At 35.9% G+C, this 13,468-nt stretch overlaps 1 protein-coding gene and 1 long non-coding RNA gene across 3 annotated transcripts; both read right to left on the reverse strand.

Annotated features, from left to right (window-relative positions):
• Positions 1-6,630, reverse strand: LOC133741177 (uncharacterized). Of its 2 annotated transcripts, XR_009861668.1 has the most exons (8): positions 5,484-6,630; positions 5,288-5,386; positions 4,036-4,117; positions 3,847-3,938; positions 1,145-1,226; positions 956-1,047; positions 252-356; positions 1-111 (listed from the first exon to the last, which is right to left on the reverse strand). It is a non-coding gene; the product is annotated as an uncharacterized LOC133741177 (long non-coding RNA). The 2 variants fall into 2 exon arrangements; XR_009861667.1 differs by lacking the exon at positions 1-111 and having other exon boundaries at positions 179-356.
• A 4,144-nt stretch (positions 6,631-10,774) lies between these two features.
• LOC133737133 (uncharacterized) lies at positions 10,775-12,436 on the reverse strand. The gene is made up of 3 exons (XM_062164751.1): positions 12,312-12,436; positions 11,641-12,226; positions 10,775-11,524 (listed from the first exon to the last, which is right to left on the reverse strand). Exons 1-3 carry the CDS (start codon positions 12,434-12,436, stop codon positions 10,775-10,777), a joined length of 1,461 nt encoding a protein of 486 aa, XP_062020735.1.
• Between the last annotated feature and the right edge of the window lie 1,032 nt (positions 12,437-13,468).

Consider the following 13,468-nt stretch of genomic DNA (forward strand, 5'->3'; position numbering starts at 1 on the left):
GGTTTCCAAGTAATAAAACAAAAACGTGATCGGTAGTCAGTTAAAAGAAGCAACGGACCTCTAACATGCCTTTGATGGCACGACAATAAGTTAACTCTAAGGTAACTGGTTCTGCATTTCAACAAATTTGAGCGACCAAATCAAGCAAAACAAAAGCTAGACATAACAATTCAAAAGATACTTACTGTGAACTTTAACAGTGAAAGATTTTTTCAGGAGATCCTCCAAAAAGGAATCTCAAGTTTGCTAACCTTGAAAAGTTGGTGGCAAAGAATCTCAGCTGCACGCTTGATATGCTTCCTTGAATCCTCCACCCGACGTGTCTTTCATCCAAAGACACCACCATCTCTATCAACCTGCAACATCAGAATAGAACTGAATAAAACCTTAAATTTGCACAGTTCACGCACTCAAAATGTTTACTCTCGAGAACAAAAAAGGGAGAAATTCGACATTGCTCTCCAGAAAACAAGGGTTGATTTTCGTTTTTCACAAGATACAACAATCTAATATTTTCACACAAACAACTCAACACTAAAAGCAATACAGATGCATACGTCGTTAACTATGAAGTAAAGGACTCAACAATTTCAATGAGAGGAGCTTCAACATTCAAAGTACAATAGAGAACAGTAAAATACAAAGGAAAGTTAAATTTCAATGCCAAACAGCATGAGAAGAGACTCTGCAAACATTCCAAAGAGTAAAAGAATTTAACTTTGAAATTCAAATTCAGGCCAAAACACTAAACATCAAATTTCTCAACATAGCAAAAGAAAAACATTTTAATTCAAAGTTCAAATTCAAGCAAAAAAGAAGCTAGACATAAAAATATCACATAATACAGATAACACAAACATAAAAAATATACAGCTAGGTAAATTCTGAGGAACCAACAGAGACAGGGACATGTAATCGAAATCGAGCGCAATTAACAAAGATGAAAACTAATTACCTCTGCAGGGCTCTGCTGCTTAGGATAGTTACTTCAGCACGGCATCGCAGGAAAGAACAGCAATCCTTTTAAGTATTCAATCAACATTGAATCTGGAAAATTAGAATTGAACAACATTAGAACTGCAGATCAAAGTTGAGCCTAATGTAACACTTAAATATGTAATTAAGAAATACAGGGAATAATCACCTCTCTGCTGTTTATGATAGTTACTTGAGCAAGGCATGGCAGGAAAGAACGGGTATCGTTTGAATTCTCCATCAATCTCGATCTGTATAATCAGAAATGAATTAGATTCTGCACAACAACAAAAATCAAGCACCCAAACATAATCTGTTTGATACCCAAAGTTCAGATTTATTACTGCCTATACAGGTATTAACTTCTTGGTATTAACATATGGATCGTATAAAAACACTTTTGATACTTGTATCAATAAAGGCATAACACTCCCTTCCTACAAATATGTTTAATTCACATAATATGCAACGTAGAAAAGCAACAGTGCAGTGATCATACTGAACAACATCCTGGAAGAATTCAAACAGCTTTCCGATAATTCTCCAAGTAATGAAACAAATATACGGTCAGTCAGATAGAAGCGACAAAAGACCTCTACTACGCCTTAGATGCACCATAATAAATTAGTAAAAGAAATTAAAAAAATAAAGAAACAGACCACTACACTTCAAGAATATTGAGCTACCACATCTGGATTGAAAGTCTACAAAAAAAAGAATACATTTCTTAAAGAAATCCACTAAAGTGGAATCTCAGGTCTACTAACAACGAAAAGTTGGTGGGAAATAATCTCAGACAGAGACTTTGCATGCTCCTGAATCCTCCACTTCCAGCATCATTGATATAAGAGATCACTGCCATCGTTATCGATGTGCAGAGTCAAAATAAAATCGAATCAAAATTTAAACCTCCATAATTCACTCACCTAAAAACCTATCTTTTAACCATACCGAGAAACCTAGAAAGGAAATCGATAATGCTTTCCAAGAAAGGTTTTGATTTTCATTAGATACAATCTAATCATATCAACAACATAAATAAATGGACAATAACCTTAACAGCAATTGCAACAGAGAACCGCATGTTGTTAACTAGGAATAAAATTTTAGATGAGATGGGCTTCAGAACATCCAAGTACAATAGAAATCAGTTAAAAAAAAAAACGAAGCAAAATTGAATATCACAAGAGAAGACTACTGATATTCTAAAAAGAGATTTTGATTTCAAATCCAAACTCAGGCCAAAATAACAAAAGTTCAACAAAAAAAGATTCTGAAAATAGAAAAAGAACAACAACATGATGCAGTGCAGAGACACAAGATTGACTTAGAGATTGACAAAACACAAACAAAATAATATTACATCTTAGTCATCCGGGAAAGTAACCGGAGGAACAACTAATGTTACTCCTGAAAACAAAGAAACTGAAATAGTTTTAAAACTTCCGGTGGGAAACCCTCTAGTTCAACCTTTGTTATTATATGGAATTCCATGAATTATTGGGCAATGGATTCTGAAAAGAGAGACAGAATTGCTAAGAAAAAGAATAAAACAGAGGAAACAACTTAACATCACCCCAATCCTCCACTCTACTTAACCTAAAATTGGCGAAATTAACAAACATGCAAATTCAAAGAAAGAAAAACAGCAAACCAAAGAAACCAAGAAGCAAAGCCAAAAAGGGATTGTCAAACTAGAAAAAAGAATAAATCATCATCCTAGGAAGGGATGTTAAGGCCAAAAGATTTAAAATTCATAGTTCGAATCCTGGGGAGGACCATCTGAAAACCAAAAACAGCAAACCAAATTTGCTCAAACTTTGAAATTCAATTGAAAACATAAACCAAATTGAAATTCAGATTCAGGGCCCGAAAACCAGGATCTAAACGAAAAGATTAAACAGCCGAGAAATCGCTATCTACCATGTGAAGGAACAGAGCAGGACAAGTGCTTTGAACGGAACAGTGATTTTTCCTGAATCCTATCCGTAGTTAACGATCTGGGAAATCCAAATCGAAACAGATCAAGACTCCCACAATCATCTCCAATATCATCAAACTTTTGTTCATCTTTCTCCAGAAACAGAGAGACGGACAAAAGTTTGATGATATTCATAACGAAAACTTGAGCAGCTGCGCTTCTGGGTGACCAACGATTTTCCAGAAGGGGAGATATAGTGTCCTGTTCTATGGTTACAGAAGGACGGAAGGAGAGAGAGAGAGAGAGAAGAGAGCTTGGTCTTAGGTTGGAGAGAGAGAACAGGTTTGCGGCTTAGAACTAGTTGCTCTGTTTCTGAAAATTTAGCAAAAAAGCAGGAAATATAAATTTAGTCGAAAATTACTCGTTTAGGTAAATATGTGCACCACCAGTGTTTTTTGATTAAAAATCTTCTTCAAAAATAATTGGCTTTATTCCACGACGTCACCATGACAATTATTTCCTTTTACCAGCAATTCTTTTTTTTTATTTACATATCTTCTGAAAATAAATAGGTAGATTTAAAAATTAATGCAATTCAGAATTATAAATTACATCACATCAATGCATGATAAATAAGAGGTAGGTGTTGAGGGTAAAGAAAGTACACCCAACCAGGATTATAGAAAGTAACTCAAGGTGGTCCTTGTACTTCATATTCAGGCCAAAATACTAAACAACAAATTTCTCAACATAGAAAAAGAAAAACATTTTAATTGAAAGTTCAAATTCAAGCAAAAAAGAAGCTAGACATAAAAAATCACATAATACTGATAACACAAACATAAACAATACTACAGCTTGGTATATTCTGAAGAACCAACAGAGACGGGGACATATAATCAAAATCGAGCGTAATTAACCTGTTATTAGCAAAGATGAAAACTAATTACCTCTGCAGGGCTCTGCTGCTTAGGATAGTTACTTCAACACGGCATCGCAGGAAAGAACAGCAATCCTTTTAAGTATTCAATCAACAATGAATCTGGAAAATTAGAATTGAACAACATTAGAACTGCAGATCAAAGTTGAGCCTAATGAAACACTTAAATATGTAATTAAGAAATACAGAGAATAATCACCTCTCTGCTGTTTATGACAGTTACTTGAGCAAGGCATGGCAGGAAAGAACAGGTATCGTTTGAATTCTCCATCAATCTCAATCTATAAAATCAGAAATGAATTAGATTCTAGACAACAAAAAATTTAAGCACCCAAACATAATCTTTTTGACACCCAAAGTTCAGATTTATTACTGCCTATACAGGTATTAAGTTCTTGGTATTAACATATGAATCGTATAAAAACACTTTTGATGCTTGTATCAATAAAGGCATAACACGCCCTTCCTACACAAATGTTTAATTTACATAAAATGCAACGTAGAAAAGCAACAGTGCAGTGATCATACTGAACAACATCCTGGAAGAATTCAAACAGCTTGCCGATAATTCTCCCAGTAATGAAACAAATATACAGTCAGTCAGATAGAAGTGACAGAAGACCTCTACTACGCCTTAGATGCACCATAATAAATTAGTAAAAGAAATTAAAAAATAAAGAAACAGACCCACTAATGTAGTACACTTCAAGAATATTGAGCTACCACATCTGGATTAGAAGTCAGCAAAAACTCAAAGAATACATTTATTAAAGAAATCCACTAAAGTGGAATCTCAGGTCGTTGGTGGGAAATAATCTCAGACAAAGACTTTGCATTCTCCTGAATCCACCACTCCAGAGTCGTTGATATAAGATACTGCCATCACTATCGATTTGCAGAGTCAAAATAAAACCAAATCAAAATTTTTAACTTTCACAGTTCACGCACCTAAAAACCTATCTTTTGAGTTTTGACCATACCGAGAAACCTAGAAAGGAAATTGATACTGCTTTCCAAGAAACTTGGTTTTGATTTTCATTAGATACAATATAATCTTATCAACAACATATATACATAAACAATGACCTTAACAGCAATTGCAACAGAGAACCATATGTCGTTAGCTAGGAATTAAATTTTAGATGAGATGCGCTCCAGAACTTCCAAGTACAATGGAAATAAGTTAACAAAACCAAAGGAAAATTGAATATCACAAGAGAAAGACTGCTGACATTCTAAAAAGAGAAAGATTTTAAATTCAAAATCCAAAGAGTGAAAGAATTTAATTTTAAAATTCAAATCCCGACCAAAATAACAGAAACTAAACAAAAAAAAAATCAAAATAGAAAAAGAAAAAGTTTTTAATTCAAAGTTCAAATTCACACGAAACAAAAGGTAGGACATAAAAAATCACATAATACCTGTAATTAACAAAGATGAAAACAAATTACCTCTGCAGGGCTCTGCTGCTTAGGATAGTTACTTCAGCAGGGCATGGCAGGGAAGTACCGCAATCCTTTTGAGAATTCAGTATTCCATTGATATTGAATCTGGAATCAGAATTAAACCACATTATAACTGCAAATTGAAGTCAGGCATAATGAAGCACTTAAATAAGTAATTAACAAATATGGGGGGACTAATCACCTCTGTGCTGTTTATGAAAGTTAATTGAGCAGGGCATGGCAGGAAAGAACAGGTATCGTTTGAATTCTCCATCGATGTCGATCTGTAAAATCAGAAATAAATTAGATTCTGCAAAACTAAAGATTCAAGCACCAAAAAATAATCTTTTTGACACCCAGAGTCCAGATTTACTACTGCCTATACAGGTATGAACTTGGTATTAACATATGAATCGTACAAAAACACTTTTGATGCTTGTATCAATAAAAGCATAATATACTCTTCCTACACCAAAAATTTAATTTACATAAATCATAGTAGGAAAAGCAGCATTGGAGTGATCATACTGAACAACATCCTAGAAGAATTCAAACAGCTTTCCAATTATTCTCCAAGTGATGAAACAAATATATGGTCAGTCATCAGTTAGAAGCAACAAAAAACCTCTAATGTGGCTTAGATGCACCACAATAAGTTAGTAAAAGAAATTAAAAAATAGAAAACAGGACCCACTAATGTTGTATACTTCAAGAATATTGAGCTACCAAATCTGGATTAGAAGTCTACAAAACTCAAATATTACATTTCTTAAAGAGATCCACAGAAGAGGAATCTCAGGTCTGCTAGCAATTAAAAGTTGGTGGCAAATAATCTCAGACAAAGACTTTGCATGCTCCTGAATCCTCCACTCCCAGTGTCATTGATATAAGAGATCACTGCCATCGTTATCGATGTGCAGAGTCAAAATAAAATCGAATCAAAATTTAAACTTTCACAATTCACTCACCTAAAAACCTATCTTTTAATCATACCGAGAAACCTAGAAAGGAAATGGATAATGCTTTCAAACAAGGTTTTGATTTTCATTAGATACAATCTAATCATATCAACAACATAAATAAATGGACAATAACCTTAACAGCAATTGCAACAGAGAATCATATGTCGTTAACTAGGAATAAAATTTTAGATGGAATGGGCTTCAGAACATCCAAGTACAATAGAAATCAGTTTACAAAAACGACACAAAATTGAATATCACAAGAGAAGACTGCCGATATTCTAAAAAGAGATTTTGATTTCAAATCCAAACTCAGGCCAAAATAACAAAAAAGATTCTCAAAATAGAAAAAGAACAGCACCATGATGCAGTGCAGAGACACAAGATTGACAATTATTAAAAAACCTTCTAATTGGCTTTATTCCACGACGTCACCATGACAATTATTTCCTTTTACCAGCCATTCTTTTTTTTTTTTTTTACATATCTTCTGAAAATAAATAGGTAGATTTGAAAATTAATGCAATTCAGAATTATAAATGAAATCGCATGAATGCATGATAAATAAGAGGTAGGTGTTGAGGGTAAAGAAAGTACACCAACCAGGATTATAGAGGTGGGTCCTTGTACTTCAGTTACATCCCCGAATGGATTTCATATCCAACTACTATGCCGTAGATTCTCTTCAGAAATCTAACGGGTCAATTTTTTTTTTTTTTGAGAAGATATCAAAATTTTATTCACTGTTTACAATTTTTTCACACTTGTCGATCTTTATCCCTTCGATATTGACCATTAACCCTTTAGTAGAAGGTGTTTAACAAGTTTTGTCCACTACTTCAAAGATTCTGTTTTAAAAATCTTTTTTTTTTTTTTTTTTTTTAAAGGGGTTTGGAACCCAGCCTATCTGGGAGGCTCAGCCCCACGCCCGGTTTCATTTATTATATTAATAATTAAGTTTCGCATCGGAGGGAACATAAAACCTGAATTCCGAGCTACATAAGAACAATTACACATATCCTCGTAGAGAACATCCTGAATAATAGCAGGAGTCTCCTCTAACCAAACATCATCAAACATACCACAACTAGCAAGATGCGCTAAACGATCCGCGACACCATTTGCTTCTCTATAGATGTGCCGAATATTAACAGACTGAAAAGCCGTCATATATGCCTTACAATCTTCTAACACCCGACCCACCTCAGAAAGATCTTTTCCACCTCTTTGCAGGGCAGCAATCAAAAGGATAGAATCGCACTCAATGTCAATGTCAGTCCAACCTTGGTTAATACCAAGAAATAGACCCGCTCTACACGCTTCAACTTCCATATTCAACGCGGAGTGAGCATGTACAAAGGGCCTAGCTAAAGCCGCGATTCCCACACCTTCATCAGTTCTAACCACCACCCCAATTCCCCCCTTGCCGTCAACACCACGAAAAGCTCCATCAATCAGTGGCGGATCCAGGATTGAAGTCTTGGGCTGGCTTGGAATTCTTAAAATATATATATATATATATATATATATATATATATATATATATATATATATAGTACTTGCCACAAATTCTTCGCCCCAACTGCTTGCAAGAAATTCCGGCCAGAAATCCATTTTTCCATTCACCAAACAACATCAATTCCACCAGCTCCTTCTCTTCTGATCAAAACCCAATTCCAATTTTTCATAAAAGCACCAAACACAAACCCAGATCAAAATTCTAGGGTCTCTGCCTTTCTCAAATTCAGCTGGAAATAACTAACTTATAGAGTGCTGTATGTCAAATTCTATAGAGGGCTAATGAAGTTGGATACTTCCTTCTGGGTTTTCTTCTTTCTAACGAAGTCTTTTGAAAACCATACATCAACAACAACAATAACAAGATGAGAAAAAGATGAGCTTTCTTTGAACATACATCTATTTTTTTTTTTTTTGGCTTCAAAATTTCGGACGGGCTCAAACAATAACAAGATGAGAAAAAGATGAGCTTTCTTTGAACATACATCTATTTTTTTTTTTTTTGGCTTCAAAATTTCGGACGGGCTTGAGCCCGTCCTAGTCTGTGATTGGATCCGCCAGTGCCATCAATGTTTATTTTGAGCCTACCCCGTGGTGGACACTCCCACTTCGTCACGCTTCTTTTCATCTTCACAGTAGGTTTGTAAGTAACCTTTTGGAACTCCACCAAATTGTTTTGAGCAGCGAACATAGGATTGAATTGGGCACCCTGCCAAATTACTTTGTTCCTTTCATTCCACAGACTCCAAAGAGCCATGAAAAACATGCAGAGTTGCTCCCCATGCAATACGTCAATCATACCATATATCCAATCATGCAAATTAATGGCTGCATGCTCTTTGGGCTTTAATTTCAAAAGGCCCCTCCACCCAAAAGAGCTCCACGCCATCACAATTTTTGAAAGTATGGACACTAGTCTCAAAATTATTAGAGCAAAAGACACACCTGTAGTCTGGTAAGTGAACCCGCCGGTCAGCAAGCACAGTGCGTGTAGGCAAGATTCCTCGAAGTAGCTTCCAGAGAAAAACCTTTGTTTTAGCTGGTACGTGTGCACTCCAGATGGCATTCCAATACTTGCTCAACGGACCTCCAACGACTGAGCTAGAAGTAGAGCCAGTAGCCGGGGCCTTCTTCGACTGAGCTAGAAGCACATATGCTATAGTTTCTTGGTAGTACAAAGTTAGGGTGACAGCCAGTGTTGTTCCTAAATTAGGCAAGAAATTTTGATTACCACAGAGAATTCAATCTATTTATTCTTGCGTTACTTCACAGCAAACATAGAATATAGATCATAATCCATGTATATATTAATGATTGGTCCTCATCAACTTAAACATTTAGCTCCCTCACTTCTCTGCATCTCTGGCTCTATCTCAATCTCTTTCCCTTCAAAGCCAAATACATGTCTACCCATTATCCTCTTTTTGCTTTAGTTGCTTGTTATCTTAGAATATGCCCTATTTTGAATCAACATAATCTTATTTAGGTGATCAAGTGCATTCTGTTAGAGCAATTGAACTAATTTCGTAACCTGTTTTTCACCAAGCACTGTCAGATAAACTTTTATCACTTGTGGCAATGGACTTTCTTTCTTGCTCCCCACCAAACTGAGATTGTGGCTTTCTAAGCGTTTTGAATACCACAGGCAGTGCCTTCCCCTGTACCAGATTATTCTAGTTGAGGTCGACTCTGACCCAAACCTCGGCCAGGATCCTCCTTTGGGAACACTAGCACACAGTGGAGACAATATTACACTATTACTACATGTATAATGGCTGCAACTGAAAATTGAAGGGCTCGTATGGTTCTTGATTGAAATCATTTTCAAATAAACTTGAATATCTTCTGAAAACTTGATTTGTATTTTGATTTTGAAAACACAATTAAACAATCTGAAAACTGTTTTTAAATTCTTTAAATTATGTGACCATCTTAGATGCTTAAAAGGTTTTTTTTATTTTTTTTTTCTCAAGAAATTTTATCATTGTCTAGAGTTAGAAGATTTATTTTAATATAGTATAGTCTTAAACTATAGGGACAAAGTCTTGATTCACTTCTATCTGGATTGGTAATGACTAATTCAATATATGTAATTGAATACTTCATTCATTGCAGAAACATACTAATTTCTTTGTGGGAATGGATGTTGTTAACATTGAGAACTGGAGGATAACTAAGTTGTGGTACACTTCCTCAATGCAATTATTTTTTGAGGAGTTACTTAAGGCGAAATCACTTATCTGAATCTACCCCTGTCCCCGTCGTCTAATATTGCTTGGACATGCTGCATTTGTATTCCCTCTCTGGTTCTTCAATTACATGAATAGACGAGCTTCGGGGGCATGTTCACTTTCAGAAATGTAAGCTCACATTCGTTTCATGAATCTTGCTAGCTTGATTTTGATTTCTTTTGTGTTTAGGAAGCTACACATTATTTGAAACTTCAGTATGCGTGTTTCATCTTCACTAGCGGCACACTCTTGAGTCTCGTTTCATCACCTTGAAGTACCCTTTCCTTTTTCTTGACAAGTAGGCTTGTGAATTGTGTGTATCATTAGCTTCCAAGAGATCAAGATAGACTACCTAGTTGCCCATCCGTCCGAATTTAAGGAGCACCTCCACCAGGCATATGATTCAGGTGGACCAGTGAAAGACAAATGCTACTTCCAATCTTAGCATAGGCTCTTAGGCGGTTGTCAAAGGTCTTGGTGCAAGCTAGAAGTACTTAATCCAATTAATAAACCCAATTAAAAGTACTTAATCCCACCAATTACTTGACTAAAATTAACGTCACTAATCCTATTCAACTCTTGCTAGCAAGGGTGCAATCACAGACTCTTGTTGAAAGGTCTTTAAAGAACAAGTATGTGGCACATAAAGAGAGCCCTCAAAGCAATAGACATCAAAATGCAATAATATTCATCCTTTGGTAAGGCGTAAAGAAAAACATTAAATATAGGAATACTCAAATGTAAATCAATAGTTCTATCTAACTGCCTAGCCACATAGGGACCTAATATAAACTTGGAGTGAACCAAGTCCCTTGATACCGTAGAGACATCTCAACACTTGGAAATGACCGCTCAATTCTTTGGCTATCTAGGTAGAATATACCAATGTCACGAGATGCATACGTTTTTGGAGCTGCCTCCCAATCGTACATCAAATTTGATGCAAAATAAATACAATTCCTTTCTGATTTTTTCATATTACTGACTCCAAAGGAGAAGGAACCACAATCTCCAAGAAAGAATAATTGATCCCCCAAGCATTGCAATGGAATAAAGTTGTCGTCGTCAGTCCTGTATACTCTAAAACTCCTTGTTGTCATATATGCATTAAATCCCGGTGCATCTTCATCAATAGTTTCTCCTTGCTGACCATTATCTTCTGGGTTATTGTTGTCTTCCTCATCACCTTCAGGATTCTGATTAATGTCTCCCACATCAACATCATTATTGTCGTTATGGACTTCACCACCATCATCATTTTCCATATTGCTGTCGCCACCATCATTCTCATTACTGCCTTCATCACCATAAATAATGTTTCCTCCATTTTGCTGATCAATATCTTCTAAGTTGTTGGCTTCATCATCATCCTCATCATTCTGATCGATGTCTACCCCATCAACCTCAAGATTTCCGTCGTCATTATCATGATGAATGTGCTGCTCACCATCATCATTCTCCATATTGCCGCCTCCATTATTCTCATTATTGTCACCAATAATATCCTCTCTTCTTCCCACAACATGCATAATCTACCATTTGATGGATCAATAAGACTTCATTGCTGGCCGGTTGATTCTAACAATCTTGAGAAGTATAATGCATTGTAAACGATCTTATAGTCACTATGACATTCATTAACGTTCACGTTCCTGTTTTCATGCTTGTCGTAGACCAACTTCATTTTCAAATTTTCTGCATCTCCAAAGCTAAAGTTCAAGGTTTGAGTAACTGAGTCTACAAAGCTTTCCTTTTGACCACCACGAACCAAAACATATAGACTGCCGGAAGAAAACAATAAATCAGCAATCCAGTCGTTTTGATTAGTATCTAATACTTGAAAGTCACTCCATGTTCTGTCTCCAGGTCTGCACAAACTCAATTTCGACTTATCATTAAAAACTGCTGCTACCGTACAACGCTTTGAATCTAAAGCAATTCCATCAGAGGTTGATAGTGCAATGCTTAAGTCGAATGCGTTGGCACCAAAAAGTTTCCAGGCCTCGGTTTTCACAAAATCTTTCAGAAAAGGAAGTGTTCTCAAGGGTGGAAGTTGGAGTAGGGCTCCTGAAATTGGGTTAAGTAGACACATCTTGGAATTTAGACCTCTTTCCTTGATCATGATCAACCAACCTTTAGAAGACCCATAAATCCACCATCCACGAACTTGCTTCGGTAGCTTCAACTTGACAACTCTCCCCTCTGACACGCTGGCAAAGCTTACGTACTTGTTGCTGCAATGTGGGGTTTGAGGGAGTAGTAACCATGGGAATTCATGAGAAGCACTGCGGATGTCTCCTTATCATCTGTAGTCTGTACTTATCATCTTCATTCTCCTTCTGCTCTCTCTCTAATTTCTTTGGGAGTTTTTTTCTCTTTAGCAGCCTAAGCTTGCTCGTATTGCATCGAGGATTGAAGCAAGCGAATAGAGACTCGATCATCATCGATCTCCTTTTCGGCAGAAATCGAGCTACTATGAACCCTACTTCTTTAGAAACGTTATACTTCTTTAAAACGGCGATCGACCTGCTTTCAGTCTTGACTTGGAGAGATTGCCAATGGCCTGGTTTCTTTATAAAGAATATTATATAATATATCAAGGTGAAAATAGATCCAAATATCCCTCTTTGATTAGGAATGGTGTCCGAGTAGGATTAGAGTAGGAAAAAACTTCCTAGGCTTATTAGGATTTTGATGGTGTCCCAGGCTTATTTATAGGGATAGGCTACTTCTTTTGAGTTTCCTTAATTTGATCAAAACCTGGTCAGCACAAAGGTCAAAACAATAGCATCATACTTTTTTTAAACTCAATGAACCATGTTTTTCACGAAAAGCTCTTAGCAACCTGATATACAGACAGGACCCTAAAACCTCGAACTTCATCTTTTCTGAGTTCACGTCAAACCAGACCTATCAATATTTTTCAATCGAAAGAATGGATGTCCATGTTAGTTCTTTAAAATACGGATCATCATGTCACGACCGAGGTGCCCTAGGCGGTCATGCCAAAGCCTGTATGAGTCAGTGTCCCACATTTCATTGTTGGTGACAGCATAGGATTCAATGATATAAATCGTAGTGAGGTACAGTCCACTAGATTGACTCATAAGTTTCTCTAAAATGCGTTTCCTTCCAAATTTATTAGAGTTAATATTAAGGTATTCAGTTCCAATCTCACAGTGTGTTTCTACTGGATAACCGTTGGCCCGAATATATTTGAAACTTAACAAGGTTCGATTAGCTCTTGGTGCATACAGAGCATATCTCATATTCTTTTGAGTATTTCTATTTAGGTAGAATGGTAATCTTTTCATTCTAATAATTTGTTTTTTTCTAGATATATTGCTTTACATCTTTATAGTGCTATTTCGAATCATGTAAATTTGTGTAGTAAATAAAAGTCGAACGAATTCATTGCTTCAGAATAAAATTCGAAATTTATTAATAAGCCAACGATAATCAAATCAAGGTTTTGC

The sequence above is a fragment of the Rosa rugosa genome, chromosome 3 (assembly GCF_958449725.1).
Source record: "Rosa rugosa chromosome 3, drRosRugo1.1, whole genome shotgun sequence".
NCBI lineage: Eukaryota > Viridiplantae > Streptophyta > Magnoliopsida > Rosales > Rosaceae > Rosa > Rosa rugosa.

Excerpts from the sequence above, each read along its gene's own strand:
- LOC133737133 (XM_062164751.1), bottom strand. The coding sequence starts at position 12,436 with ATGATGATCGAGTCTCTATTCGCTTGCTTCAATCCTCGATGCAATACG. Across the intron at positions 12,227-12,311 it reads AAGGAGAATGAAGATGATAA|CAACAAGTACGTAAGCTTTG; the intron begins GTACAGACTACA and ends CCCACATTGCAG. Across the intron at positions 11,525-11,640 it reads ACAAGCATGAAAACAGGAAC|ATTATGCATGTTGTGGGAAG; the intron begins GTGAACGTTAAT and ends ATCAAATGGTAG.